The following is a 14915-nucleotide window of genomic DNA, read 5'->3' as shown; positions in this document are numbered from 1 at the left end:
TTGAAGGCAAAGAATTGACTTTACGCCCTCTAGAGGACTTATAAATTGTTTCAGCAACAAGTGGAGTTTAAAATTTGAGAATTTTTGTCTGACAGCTCAAGAGTGTGGGAATGACCTTGAGTAAAAGACTTTGTTATGGCAGATGGTAAAGAGAAAATTTACAAGAAAGAGGATTCACAAGAAACAACCTTGAGATCTGGCAGACAATACAAAGTTGATCTTTCCATGCAAAGAAGGGCTTCTGTATCAGGAGCCTCTGGAACTACAGTTGTCTCAAAGGCAAAAGTGAAAACAATGTCTTCAGAAGAATCATTTGCTAAGGTACTGGAGAAGATAAATGACTCTTTGGAGGAACTAAAAAAGCAAGGCGCAGAAACTAAAGTACAAGTTGCTGAAACAAATAAGAAAATTGAAGAAATCTCTGGGAAAATTGACTTAAACACAAAAAGTATAACTGACCTTGGGAATAAAGTGAACTCAAATGCAGAAGCAATTGGGAAATTACTGGAAGATTCATCTATAACACGAAAGATAGCTGAGGAAGCTAAAGAAATTGCAACTGCTGCTGAGGAAAAGTTTCCACCAGTGTTCAAGAAACTAGATGAGTATGAGCTGGCACTCTCTATGCAGGATATGCAACGTAAGGAGAGGAACCTAAGGATCAGACTTGTGCCGGAAAAGGAAGGAGACAACCTGGTGGACTACCTGACAAAAGAATTTTCTGACTTTTGGAAGCAGGAGCTGGACAAAGAAGAATTTAAGATAGAAAGTGCATTTAGACTGGGAGCAAGGCAGAGGAAGAACAGACCCAGAGACTGCTTAATAACTCTAAGATCAAAGGAGGAGCGAGACAAAATATTGAACCTGCATTACCAAACAACCCTTTGAATTGAAGATTTTCATATTGAGATTTTTAAAGACATTCCCAAAAGTATTTTGGACGCAAGAGGATTCTACAAGGACTTGGTGATACTGCTGAAAAGGAACTACATACCATTCAGGTGGGAGTTTCCCCAAGGCTTGTCTTTTAAATACAAGGGGAAGAAAAGAAGAATAAAGACAGTGAGTGATAAAGACAAGTTCTTAGGAGAACACGAAGAAGACCTACAGAAAGAAACGTTTCCAGGACAAGGGCATCCTTCATTAGATACGGATACGGAACCACCGACAAACGAGGAACAAAAATTGGGAGCTGTAGGAGGAAAGAGTAAATAACCCCATCATGGCTCTGCAACTTCTAACCTGGAATTGTAACGGTTTGAACATTCCCAGAAAAAGGAAAAATATATTTCATGCTTTAAAGAAAGACCAATTGGACTTGATTTGTTTACAAGAGACCCATGTGACAAGAGCACATAGAAAATTATTAATAAATAAAAGATTGGGACAAGAATTTATATCTTCAGACAGAGTAAAAAAGAGAGGAGTAGTGATTTATGCAAAGGAAAAGCTGCAACCGAAACAAATCTTTAAAGACGACCAAGGAAGATATTTGGCAATTGAAATTCAATCTCAAGGAGAAAAGTATCTGATAGTGGGAATCTATGCACCAAATGAAGGGAAAGCTGAATTTTTTAAGAAGTTGCATGAGACTTTGATGGACTATATGGATTATAATTTAATCATGATGGGAGACATGAATGGAGTAGTTTCAACAAATATGGACAAAGCACAAAGACAGGTAGTAACAAAAGATGGAAGACTACCAAAGACTTTTTTTGAAATGACTGACAATATGGACTTGATTGATATTTGGAGAACAAAACACCCATTAGAAAGAGAGGGAACCTTCATTTCTGAAGCCAAAATGACATGGACAAGGATTGACCAAATTTGGGTGACTAGCAGTATGGCGCAGAACATAAAGAAAGTGGAAATCTGCCCAAAAACCTTCTCCGACCACAATGCAGTAAAGATGGTGATGAGGCAAACAACAACTGGCTCCTTCAGATGGAGAATGAATGACATCTTACTCAGAGATGAGGAGATTTGCAAGAAGGCCCAAAAAACTTTGAAAGACTATTTTGAAATTAACTTAAGGACTAAAGTAGAAAAAAGAATAGTATGGGACGCAAGTAAAGCCGTGATGAGAGGGTTTCTGATACAACAAAATACATTAAAGAAAAGAAAGCAAAATGAGAGGAAGGAAAAAATCCTGGAAAAGATAAAAGAAGGGGAAAAGAAACTAAGATTGAAGCCAAAATCGCAAGAGATTCTAAGAGAAATTAAATTTTATCAAACACAATATATGGAACTGACGAATCAAGAATTAGAGTGGAAAATTAAGCAAATGAGACAAAAGACTTTTGAATCTGCTGATAAATGTGGCAAGTTATTGGCTTGGCAAATAAAGAAGAGACAAAAACTCAACACGGTAACAAATATAGAAGTGGAAGGAAAGAACATAAGTAACCCAGCGGAAATTAGGAACTGTTTTCAGAACTACTTTAGACAACTTTACACACAAGGGCCGCAGAAAGAAATGGATATACAACAATTCCTCGAGGAAAATGGGCTGAAAAAGGTCTCGCAGGAAAGTAAGACGATTTTGAACCAGGAGATATCAGCACAAGAAATAGAAGATGCCATTCAAGGCATGACGCTGGGCAAATCCCCAGGACCGGATGGACTGACTTCCAAATACTACAAAGTTCTGAAGGAAGGGTTGATACAACCTCTGAAGGAAGTCTGTAACGAGATTATGGAGGGGAGAAGGGCACCCGATACGTGGAGAGAGGCCTACATTACACTTATACCAAAGACAGAGACTGAAAAGACCCAACTTAAAAACTACCGACCCATCTCGTTATTGAATGTGGATTACAAAATCTTTGCTGACATTTTAGCAAAGAGACTGAAAAGAGTTTTGATGGAGGAGATTCACGGGGACCAAGCGGGCTTTCTCCCGAAAAGGCATTTGTCGGACAATGTAAGGAATATAATTGATATTTTGGAAAAGTTGGAAGTGAATATAAACACTAAGGCTGTTTTGATATTTGTGGATGCCGAGAAAGCCTTTGACAACATTTCTTGGAGTTTTATGTTGAAGAACCTCCGGGGGATGGGGGTAGGCCAAGGGTTTGAGAATGGTATAGGTGCAATATATTCTGAACAGAAAGCAAAATTAATTGTAAATAATGTGGTTACAGAAGAGTTCAAGATTGAAAAAGGGACACGTCAGGGGTGCCCTATCTCCCCATTACTTTTTATATCGGTCCTGGAGGTTTTGCTTAATATGATTAGGAGGGACCAGTTGGTTAAAGGGATTCAGGTCGGAGCTAAACAATACAAATTGAGAGCATTTGCAGATGACTTAGTACTTACATTGCAAGAGCCAGAAGCTAGTACGAAAAGAGTTTTGGAAATAATCCAAGAGTTTGGTCAATTGGCAGGATTTAAATTGAATAAGTTAAAGACAAAGGTATTGGAGAAAAATTTAACACAGGTTGAAAAAGAAAGGTTTCAGAATGAGACAGGGTTGACTGTGGTTAAAAAAGTGAAATATTTGGGTATAAACATGACAGCTAAGAATGTGAATCTATTTAAAGATAATTATGAAAAAACCTGGACAGAAGTGAAAAAAGATTTGGAGATTTGGTCAAACTTAAAGCTTTCCTTGTTAGGTCGAATTGCAGTTATAAAAATGAATGTATTGCCAAGAATGTTGTTTTTGTTCCAAGCATTGCAAATAATGGATAAAATGGACTGTTTCAAGAAGTGGCAAAAAGATATATCTAAATTTGTCTGGCAGGGCAAGAAGCCCAGAATTAAATTTAAGATATTAACGGATTCAAAGGAAAGAGGGGGGTTTGCCCTGCCAGACTTTAAACTGTATTATGAAGCGGCAGCTTTCTGCTGGCTGAAAGAATGGCTGCTTCTTGAAAACACAGACATTTTGGATTTGGAAGGCTTTAATAACATTTTTGGGTGGCATGCATATTTGTGGTATGACAAGGTTAAAGCACACAAAAGTTTCAAAAACCATATTGTCAGAAAAGCACTATTAAATGTTTGGATCAGATATAAAGATTTGCTGGAAAATAAAACTCCAAGGTGGCTGTCGCCAATGGAAGCTAAGGCAGTTAAAAAGTTAAACATGGAGTCGAAGTGGCCAAGATACTGGGAAATTCTGGAAAAGGAAGGGGACAAACTGAGATTGCAGAGTTTTGAGAAATTAAAAGGGAAGGTGAGAGATTGGTTGCACTACCACCAAATAAATGAAGCGTTTAAATTGGACAGTAAAATTGGCTTCCAGGTGGAAAAATCAAAATTGGAGACAGAATTGTTAGAACCCAGTACTAAGAATTTGTCAAAAATGTACAATTTGCTGCTGAAATGGAATACACAAGATGAAACGGTTAAATCAGCTATGATTAAATGGGCTCAGGACATTGGTCATAATATTTTGCTTGCTGATTGGGAAAAGTTGTGGACCACCGGGATGAAATTTACGGCATGTAATGCCTTAAGAGAAAATATTATGAAAATGATATATAGGTGGTACATAACCCCAGTCAAGCTTGCAAAGATTTACCATTTGCCTGATAATAAATGCTGGAAATGTAAAGAAAAGGAAGGTACATTTTATCACCTTTGGTGGACGTGCCCGAAGATTAAGGCATTCTGGGAAATGATCTATAATGAACTTAAAAAGGTATTTAAATATACTTTCCCCAAGAAACCAGAGGCCTTTCTCTTGGGTATTGTCGGCCAAGGGGTGTTAAAGACGGATATAACTTTCTTTATGTATGCTACAACAGCAGCTAGAATACTCATTGCGAAGCACTGGAAGACGCAAGATTTACCCACACTGGAAGAATGGCAGATGAAGGTGATAGACTACATGGGCTTGGCAGAAATGACGAGCAGAATCCGAAACCAGGGAAGAGAAGCAGCGCAAGAAGAATGGAAAAAGTTCAAGGACTATTTAAAGAAATATTACAAAATTAATGAAAGTTAGAATGATGTTGGACTGGAAAGTAAATGGTTACTATCAGTAATGGTTAAGACAAGGAGAATAAGGAAGATTAGTTTAAATTTTAATTAAAATATGGGAAGATTTGCTGAGTAATTGATAAGAACTTGGAATACAGAAAAGGGAGGCATGAGGAAGTCGGGGAAGAAAGGTATAAGAAACTAAGATATGAAATGGTACATGTTTTTTGTTCTGTTTTTGTTTTTTGTCTGTTTATGTATTTGTTACATGTTTGTGTTGTTATAAAAATCTTTAATAAAAAATCATTATAAAAAAAAAAAAGAGAGAGGAACTTTGGGCTGTTCCTGCCATAGTCTCACCTGCAGGAGTTCACTCGCTGGCTTCTGACTCTTCTCCTCCATCTCCCGGATGCTCCTTTCAAGAGAGGAGAGTTCCTCTGAGAGTCTAGCCAGGTGCTCCTCCCTTCTTCTTGTGATCTTCTTCTCCATCTCTTCTATCTCATTCAGCAGATGCTTTTCTTGTTCTTCCAGAAACTGGTGCAGTTGTCTGAACTTCTCCATGGTCTTCTGCCTCTCAGTTTTTGTTAATTTCTGCAAGAAGCAGGAAGAAGAAGGAAAAGAGGAGGAAAGCGTCTTTAGAAAGACCTTAATTTAAAATGTTATGGTAAAACAGTCAGGATTTCTCTGTTGCAGGATTTCTACATCATGACTTGGTGCTTCCAGTACATCTCCCCTTTGTAGTAATGGTGATACTTACAAGCAGTTGATTGCTTTCCTTTCCAATGTTTGCTTTATAAGTCTGAATATTCTCTCTCTCTTTCCTCAGATGCTCCAGGTGATCAAAGATGAGTGTCTAAAGAGAAAACAAAGTCTCAGTTTTGATTAGGGATCAGGGGTTGTCTTTAATATTATGCTTACTTCAAGTGCCTGGGGCCCTACTATTAGATTTTTGGGACTGTCGCAGCTGAGTATTGCAGGACCTGCCCCCTACCTGGCAGACAAGTCTATTTTGCAGGGCCATAAGAAACCCCCCCAAAACGGCCTTTCTGAGAAAGGAGAGGTCTGTCAGGAGAACAAGGCTGGCATTGATGGAACAGGCTCAAATGTTTATAATTCAAGGTTGTAAAGAGATAAGCAGATTCAGAAATGCACATGGCCGTGACGTGGTGAGGCTGGTGGGGCCATTGCAGGAAGGAGGGGGGGGCAAGCCCATGTAAGGACATTGAGCCAGTGTGGTGTAGTGGTTAAGAGCGGTAGTCACGTAATCCAGGGAACCGGGTTCGCGTCTCCGCTCCTCCATCTGCAGCTGCTGGGTGACCTTGGGCCAGTCACACTTCTTTGAAGTCTCTCAGCCCCACTCACCTCACAGAGTGTTTGTTGTGGGGGAGGAAGGGAAAGGAGATTGTTAGCCGCTTTGAGACTCCTGAAGGGGAGTGAAAGGCGGGATATCAAATCCAAACTCTTTCTCTTCTTCTTCTATAACTTTCGATTTCCCAGAAATCAGGTGGTATTGTATTCTGCAAATGTCTAAAAGTGGGCGCGCCCTGACGGGGGTGTGCAGATTGCGAACTTATTGCTCTGTACCTTTTGTTCTGCATATGCATAAATCCTGTTGAATCCTGCAAGGTTGGTTGCCACTTCGTGTGAATCTGTGCTCAGAGGACCCAATAGCAGATATGGAAAATGTCCAGCAATTTCATCTGGCCAAGGAGACTTTTGCAGTGGGCTATGCTGCTTTGGGTCTTGTTGTTTTGGCCCCAACTATCTAAAACATTATAAACTGTTAATAATAATTATTGTTATTATTGAACTGTTTTTAACTTACAGAAAGGTAGCCGTGTTGGTCTGCCATAGTCAAAACAAAAAAATTTTTTTCTTCCAGTAGCACCTTAAAGACCAACTAAGTTAGTTCTTGGTATGAGCTTTCGTGTGCATGCACACTTCTTCAGATACACTATAAGATACACTTATCTGAAGAAGTGTGCATGCACACGAAAGCTCATACCAAGAACTAACTTAGTTGGTCTTTAAGGTGCTACTGGAAGAAAAAAATTTTTTTGTTTTTAACTTGATTGTGTGTGAATCAGGGGTCTTTTTGGGATGTGCCTTGAAAGAGGGAGCAGAAGAGAGCCAGGTGGGGCAAATGCAGGGTAGGGGGAGGTGTGGTGGGGGAGGTGGAGCAGGCCGGGTAAGGTGCACATGGCAGAGGCCTGCTCTTGATGGGGCTACACTTCCTCTGAAGGAGTGGATACGTAGATTGGGGGTACTCGGGGATCCTTTGCTTGTCACTTGATGCTCAGGTGGCTTCAGTGGCCCAGAGTGCCTTCCATCATCTTCGGCTGGTGGCCCAACTGCACCCTTGTCTGGACAGGGACAGCCTAACTACTGTTGTCTATGCTCTGGTAACCTCAAGGTTAGATGGTTCAGAAACTTCAGCTAGTGCAGGGCAGCCAGGTTACTCACCGTGGCATGATGTTTTGATCATATTACGCTAATCCTGGCCTGACTGCACTGACTACCAATTACCGTATTTTTTGCACTATAAGACTCACTTTTTCTCTCCTAAAAAGTAAGGGGAAATGTGTATGCGTCTTATGGAGCGAATGCAGGCTGCGCAGCTATCACAGAAGCCAGAACAGTAAGAAGGATTGCTGCTTTCAATGTGCAGTCATTCCTCTTGCTGTTCTTGTTAAGTTGTGGGTGAACATATCAGACGACACAGCGATTCTTCAAACAGCTCTTGTTTATTCAGAGGCCAGAACAGAACTGAGCTGAAGGGTTCAGTCAGCCTGCTTATATATAGAGCTCCAGTACACATAATTGTAACAACTTTCTAAAACTATCCAATCCCTGAACGTCACTTTCGATCCCTTATTTGCATAACTATCTACAGTATCCCCCTGCTGGCCCAGGGTGAGAACTTCAGAACATAACACCTCTGGCTTCTGAGATTCAGAATATTTTTTTTCTTGTTTTCCTCCTCCAAAAACTAGGTGCGTCTTGTGGTCCGGTGCGTCTTATAGAACGAGAAATATGGTAGTTTCCAGGCCCAATTCAAAGTGCTGGTTTTGACCTATAAAGTCTTACATGGCTCAAGACTGCAATACCTCAAGGACCGCCTCTTCCCATATGAACCTACCCAGACCCTGAGATCATCTTCTGAGGTCCTTCCTAATGAGCCTCCTCCTCGAGAGGTCCGGAGGGTGGCACATGAGAACGGGCCTTTTCTGCAGTGGCTCCCCGTCTGTGGAAGGCTCTCTGCAGGTTCCAGGTGGAAAGGTTCCTCTTCAACGAGGCCTTGGGCTGATTGACATGTCTTTTTAAATGTGTTGTGTAAGGGGGGATTATTTGTTTGTTGTTCTTGTTTTGATATTTTGTGGGTTTTATATTGTAATTTGAAGTTGTGAACTGCCATGAGATTTACGGATGAAGGGTGGTATACAAATTTAATATAATAATAATAATAATAATAATAATAATAATAATAATAATAATATAGCAGTTCTGGGGGTTTCTTGGTTTTTTGCTGTACATTTTAAAATAAAGATTCATATGAGAACTTCCATTTCATTACTCTTACTGCATGCGTGCATACATACATACGGGTTAGGGTATTTTTGTATATATTTATATAATGTTTTCCCCCTGTACACAGTTGTGTTTTCTTTTCTTTTTTCTTTTTGTATCAATTTACTGCTTTATATTTGACAATTTTTAAATAAAATATCAACTTTAAAAAGCTACACAGCATTACTACTACTACTACAACACAGGAGCCCTTTTCCACAAGTGCAAAAAAATGTGCTCTTAAAAACAAAAACACATTTTTAAAAGTTCATTTTGAAGCAGAACAAAGTTTTTGTTTTGTTTTGAATAGCACAGAGATGGGCCCCTATTTTTGATTCTCATTTAGGTGCAGATTAGCAATTTTTGTTTGCATTGCAGCTATGTTGAAAGCATATTTTGCACATGCACACATACAGATATGAAAGGATTGTGTTAGCAAGTGTCAAAAAAACATCCTACCTTGTATTCCTGGGCAGCCTCTTCCTTGAGAACCACAGTGTGTGATTTATGCTCTGGGCATCGCTCACAAACCAAACACACCAATTCTGCATCTTGTTTGCAGAACAGGTGGAGTTTTTCTTTATGCTTCTCACATAGTTCCTTTCTCTGATGTTTGATACTTTCTACTACATTTGCCAGCTGGCAATTGGGGCAGAAATTCCTGTTCCGGATCTTGTCCATGCAGACGGGACACTTGCAGTCCCCCATCTCAATTTCATCCCGTACCTCACAGTGCTTGGTGATGCAGCCTCGGCAGAAGTTGTGGCCACAGTTCAAGGTCACGGGGTCTGTCAGGAGGTCCTTGCAGATGGGGCACAAGACTTCCTCTTCTATGTTCATGGATGGTGGTGCTGAGGCCATGATGGATCAAGAGTGTCTGGCTTTGTTGAGATGAGAGGCGGCTGCAGGATGGCAGTAGAATGTGAAGGGACTGGGGAATGAAAAAATGTCTGTAAGGTAAAAGCTATTCAGCATTAAGCATTTCCACATCCTTCCAGAGAAACTAACTCTGCGTTTCACTTTCTTATGCAATGAAGCCTCCACAATTGGTCCCACTGCCTGAAACTCATCTATAAAACCAAAACCAAAACTCATTTTCCACACTCCTTCACCTAAAATATCACCTTACCCATATGGGTCCACTAGAACACTCTGATCAGTGGAATTGACACTTTTACAGGTGCCACATAATACCCACACTGTATATGTAAGAACTCAAATGTTTAGTGTGGTGGCAGAGATACTTGTGGAACCTCCTGCATGTTGATAGGGGGAAGGCGCCTTCACAGGATTAGTTTCAGTGCCAGTTGATGGCATTCTTATTTAGACAAGCCTACCTAGCAGTTATAGGGACGTGGGTGGCGCTGTGCGTTAAATCACAGAGCCTAGGACCTGCCAATAAGAAGGTCGGCGGTTTGAATCAACAAGATGAATTTTAACAGGGAGAAATGTAAAGTATTGCACTTGGGCAAAAAAAATGAGAGGCACAAATACAAGATGGGTGACACCTGGCTTGAGAGCAGTACATGTGGAAAGGATCTAGGAGTCTTGGTTGACCACAAACTTGACATGAGCCAACAGTGTGACGCGGCAGCTAAAAAAGCCAATGCAATTCTGGGCTGCATCAATAGGAGTATAGCATCTAGATCAAGGGAAGTAATAGTGCCACGGTATTCTGCTCTGGTCAGACCTCACCTGGAGTACTGTGTCCAGTTCTGGGCACCACAGTTCAAGAAGGACACTGACAAACTGGAACGTGTCCAGAGGAGGGCAACCAAAATGGTCAAAGGCCTGGAAACGATGCCTTATGAGGAACGACTAAGGGAGCTGCTGGGCATGTTTAGCCTGGAGAAGAGGAGGTTAAGGGGTGATATGATAGCCATGTTCAAATATATAAAAGGATGTCACATAGAGGAGGGAGAAAGGTTGTTTTCTGCTGCTCCAGAGAAGCGGACACGGAGCAATGGATCCAAACTACAAGAAAGAAGATTCCACCTAAACATTAGGAAGAACTTCCTCACAGTAAGAGCTGTTCGACAGTGGAATTTGCTGCCAAGGAGTGTGGTGGAGTCTCCTTCTGTGGAGGTCTTTAAGCAGAGGCTTGACAACCATATGTCAGGAGTGCTCTGATGGTGTTTCCTGCTTGGCAGGGGGTTGGACTCGATGGCCCTTGTGGTCTCTTCCAACTCTATGATTCTATGATTATATGAATCCCCACGACGGGGTGAGCTCCTGTTGCTCGGTCTCTGCTCCTGCCAACCTAGCAGTTCGAAAGCACGTCAAATTGCAAGTAGATAAATAGGTACCGCTGCAGTGGGAAGGTAAACAGCATTTCCGTGTGCTGGTCTGGTTCGCCAGAAGCGGCTTAGTCATGCTGGCCACATGACCGGAAGCTGTACGCCGGCTCCCTCGGCCAGCAAAGCGAGATGAGCGCCGCAACCCCAGAGTTGGCCATGACTGGACCTAATGGTCAGGGGTCCCTTTACCTTTACCTATAGTAACCAATCCGTAACATGGCTCCTTACATCTTCAATTTAGGTTCCCCCCCGTAAAGTACAATTTCCTGTAAGTTACCCACTGTCTATCCTTATTCACTGTCTTGATTGTAATGGCCTCAATAGGAGATAGCCATAGGTGTATTTTCCTTTCCAGCAAATTTTTATATGTCTCATAAATTCTATACAGATTCCTCCCAAGAAGGTGATTCATAAAACTCTGGGTGGCTACCAACAGAATATTAAAATACAATAACCTATTAAACACTAAAAGCTTCCCTAAACAGGGCTGCCTTCAGAGGTCTTCTAAAAGTCTGGTAGTTGTTTTTCTCTTTGACATCTGGTGGGAGGGCGTTCCACAGGGCGGGTGCCACTACCAAAAAGGCCCTCTGCCTGGTTCCCTGTAACTTGGCTTCTCGCAGCGAGGGAACTGCCAGAAGGCCCTCGGCACTGGACCTCAGTGTCCGGGCAGAACGATGGGGGTAGAGATGCTCCTTCAGCCCACATTCGCCCAGAGTTGAACCTCTCAGCTATCATCCCACTCCAACACAAAATGCAAACACTCCCAGGGTTTATATATGCATTATTTTTATTATGTAAATTATTATTTACATAATAAATTGTTATTATTTCTGCACATGATGCTATCTAGGAACTCATATGGAATCCCAGTTTCAATACTATCTATGCCTACAAAGGTTTGCAGTCTTCATAACTGCTTCATTTCTGATCAGCCCGTGTTCTGATACGTCCTGCTGAAATCCAAAAATTTTTCATACCAGATATGTTGTTTGATGGGGGGAGGGGTTTTGTCCCCTTTAGTTCCATGACATTCCAAGAGTGCTCCTCCAAATGGCAATAATGGGGTAAAATTCTGGAATTATTGCAAAATAATTCTTAAGCAGTGTGGATGTGTGGGTGGTTTAGCGCCAATCCATGACTGGTGCACTATAACTGCATCAATGATACGCTGCAGTACACACCCGCAAATGCCCTCCAGTATAAAGGGGCCCCTCAACAGCCTGCAAGGGAGGTTTTGGAGCTTTTCTTTAATACCGTTTCATCTTTTTGGCTTTCATATACCACCCAAATAACTATGTACTTGAGGCATCTGATCAAGGCCTGTATTTTAAAATGAGTTTAAAGATTTGCAAATGTTTTATGCCAGGCAGAAAACCAGCTGGCTAAGGACTTTGGCAGATGTTTATCCTCCTGGACAAGGGCCCCCCTGATTTATAGCAGGAGCCAAAATTCTCAAAGTTGTAAAAGGGAATTATAGGCTGGGAGCAAAGGTTACACTGACCCTACATATTACAGAATATAATCAAGCTGCAAAAACACTAATTAAGAGTTAGTAAATAGTAGGATTTATTGTTTAACAGAAAATAATACCATGTGCCTCCCGTTAGAGACTAGCCACATTTTCCTAAGGTCAAAGGGCAAGAGCTAATGGGAAAAGCAGCTGGCCGGGAAAGGGGGGTGTAAACTGAAGAGTTTTACTTTGCAAAGGCCTTTTATTCTAAAAAGCTATCTATGTTAATGTATGAGATTTGTTGGCTTAAATGTAATTATGCAAAGGATTTAGAAAGTAAGAAATGTTAGATTCTTATGTTAGATTCTTATTTCATTGATGGTGTGTGAGAATGTGAACCCAAGACCTCTGTTTAAGACAAAATGTAAGACCATGAGCCATCTGTTTTAGCCATCTATTTTGGAATGGAGGGGCAACAAGGGCAAAAGGTGATCTGGTAATTAAGGTGCCTTGTCGAAGCAAATGTAAGATATATGGCTACTTGTTTGCTATTTATGGATAGAAGGAAATATAGCTCTTTGTCTCCCATAAAAGGTAATAGGAAATGGGTGTATCTTTTATGATTGGTTCTAGCAAACAGCCAATAGGAATTTCAACCAGGCTGATTGGACAGAGGCAGCCAAAGGAGGAGCAAGGGGGCTGGGCTGAGGAAATATAAGTGCTGGCCATCAGGGCTGGAGCATGGGCAGAGCTTTGGTAACCATATACCACTGTGCCTATCATTTATTTGCCTGACAAATAAATTATTATTTTAATTTCTCTATTGCTGCATTGAATATTTCATTCCAGTTAAGCGTTAACCACAAGCAGGGTGCTACATACTCTGGGTTGTCCATATATTAATATCAATAAAATGGAATATAACTGATTTAAAACCATCAATAGAAAAGTTGTACTAACAGCTACTCCAATAAAATAGTATAAAACCATAAAAAGCATAAGATCACGAACAATTCATACAGCACTAAAAACCAGCTAGAGAGAAAACAAAACTTATAAAGTATATAAAGTCATATTTACATAACCTCCAAGTGTCCCTATTTTCCAGGCACAGTCCTGGAATTACGAAAGCCATCCTGGCTTTTGATTTGATCCTGGGATGTCCCTATTTTTCTAACTGGTGCAGCAGCTGATAAGCTTGGGAGGAGGATTAGCCAGCACTTGTTTTGAGCAGTGGTGATGGCAGTGGTAGCTGCAAGGAAGCATCCTATTGCCTCTCCATGGCCACCACCGCTGGCCTCATAGCATGTTGAACAAATTTGCCCCAGGAATCTTCCCCAGAGGGTCAATTGCTCTGTGAGAAGAAGGAGTCTGACACCGAGATCAGGCCAAACCAAAGTTTGTTTATTCTCGAGACAGCACTGGACTGATCCCAGCCTTGCAAAGCAATTTGGGGCTGCTGCTGTTGTTTCAGCAACAAGGGGTACAAGTAGTTAGCCTTGCCTAGGGTGCAAAATGTGTTCTCGAAGCCACAAACATGAGTCTGACCAAACTGCGGGAGGTAGTGGAGGACAGAGGTGCCTGGCGTGCTCTGGTCCATGGGGTCACGAAGAGTCGGACACGACTAAACGACTAAACAACAACAGGGTGCAAAATAATCTGGCGCAGGCACTATTGTAGGCATGTTCACCCATCAAGTTCAAGGGTCCCCTTCCCTCCTATCCTCCCCAATCCTCCTTATGGGTGCAATAGGACGGCCATCCTTACTGGAAAGCGAACCCTCCTGGTCCCAATCCTCAGTCACTCCCCAGCACCAAAGCCCCTTCTGGAGCAGGACTCCCAGCCCCTCCTTCCTATGGGGAGCAGCGGAAACCCAGGCTTGGCAGCGAATCCTCCAGTCTGTAGGAACTGGGCAGGTATGGTAAGCCCGTCCTAAGCCAGGAAAAGGCCACTTGCCCTCACCCCAGACTGTGGGACCAGGCCGTGCCTTGAACCAATTTGTGTATGTGTATATCCGACCCATGGACTGAAGACTTACATGAGAAATAGGTGCGTGAAGATCACCACCAACATTTACCCCGAAGTTGTGAAGTTTTGTCTGAAGGACAGCGGCAGCTGCTGTTGCTGCAATCTGATCCAATGAGCATGTATACCAGAGCTTTCCAAACTGTGCGTTGTGATTGAGTGTGTCAGCTGCAGTGTGTAGGTGTGTCATATGAACACCCCCGCACTCCTGGAAAGGTGTTAGTTTGACCCGGGGGCCCTCAAACTTTTTAAACAGGGGGCCACTGTCCTTCCGGCAATGTTGGGGGCCGGATTACAAACGAATATGAACGAATTCCTATGCACAATGCACATATTTTATTTGTAGTGCACACAAAAACAGGAAAAACAATATGATACATATATTCTCAACAGTGGAAATAAACAGTTCTGCTTCTCTACCTTTGAAGGTGACTCTGAAACTTGCATATTGGTGAAAGTACCCTATGCATACTATTGCAGATAATTGCTTTGCAAGGATGTATTAGGAAAAACAACATACAAAAAAAGTGCATTTTAGGAGAAACACAGACTAAAATGGTGACAAATTTTCAAGAGTACCTTTTCTTGAAAAATATATTAAAAGAACACTAATGTGGAAATGTGGAGAACTGAAAGTAAGA

The 14915-nt window shown here is 41.6% G+C and overlaps 2 protein-coding genes across 2 annotated transcripts in view; both read right to left on the bottom strand.

Annotated features, from left to right (window-relative positions):
• The window catches only part of LOC128409037 (tripartite motif-containing protein 10-like), a 39762-nt gene extending 29874 nt beyond the window's left edge, over positions 1 to 9888 (bottom strand). The window contains exon 1 of the mRNA XM_053379214.1: positions 8962 to 9888. Coding sequence (XP_053235189.1) covers positions 8962 to 9363 — 402 coding nt within the window. The 5' untranslated portion in view covers positions 9364 to 9888. The remainder of the gene's footprint in view (positions 1 to 8961) is intronic.
• LOC128409056 (tripartite motif-containing protein 10-like) overlaps positions 1 to 14915 on the bottom strand; it is an 83502-nt gene that overhangs the window by 5379 nt on the left and 63208 nt on the right. The gene's annotated exons all lie outside the window — the stretch shown is intronic.

The sequence above is a fragment of the Podarcis raffonei genome, chromosome 2 (genome assembly GCF_027172205.1).
Source record: "Podarcis raffonei isolate rPodRaf1 chromosome 2, rPodRaf1.pri, whole genome shotgun sequence".
NCBI lineage: Eukaryota > Metazoa > Chordata > Lepidosauria > Squamata > Lacertidae > Podarcis > Podarcis raffonei.
This window is presented reverse-complemented; position numbering and strand designations above follow the sequence as displayed.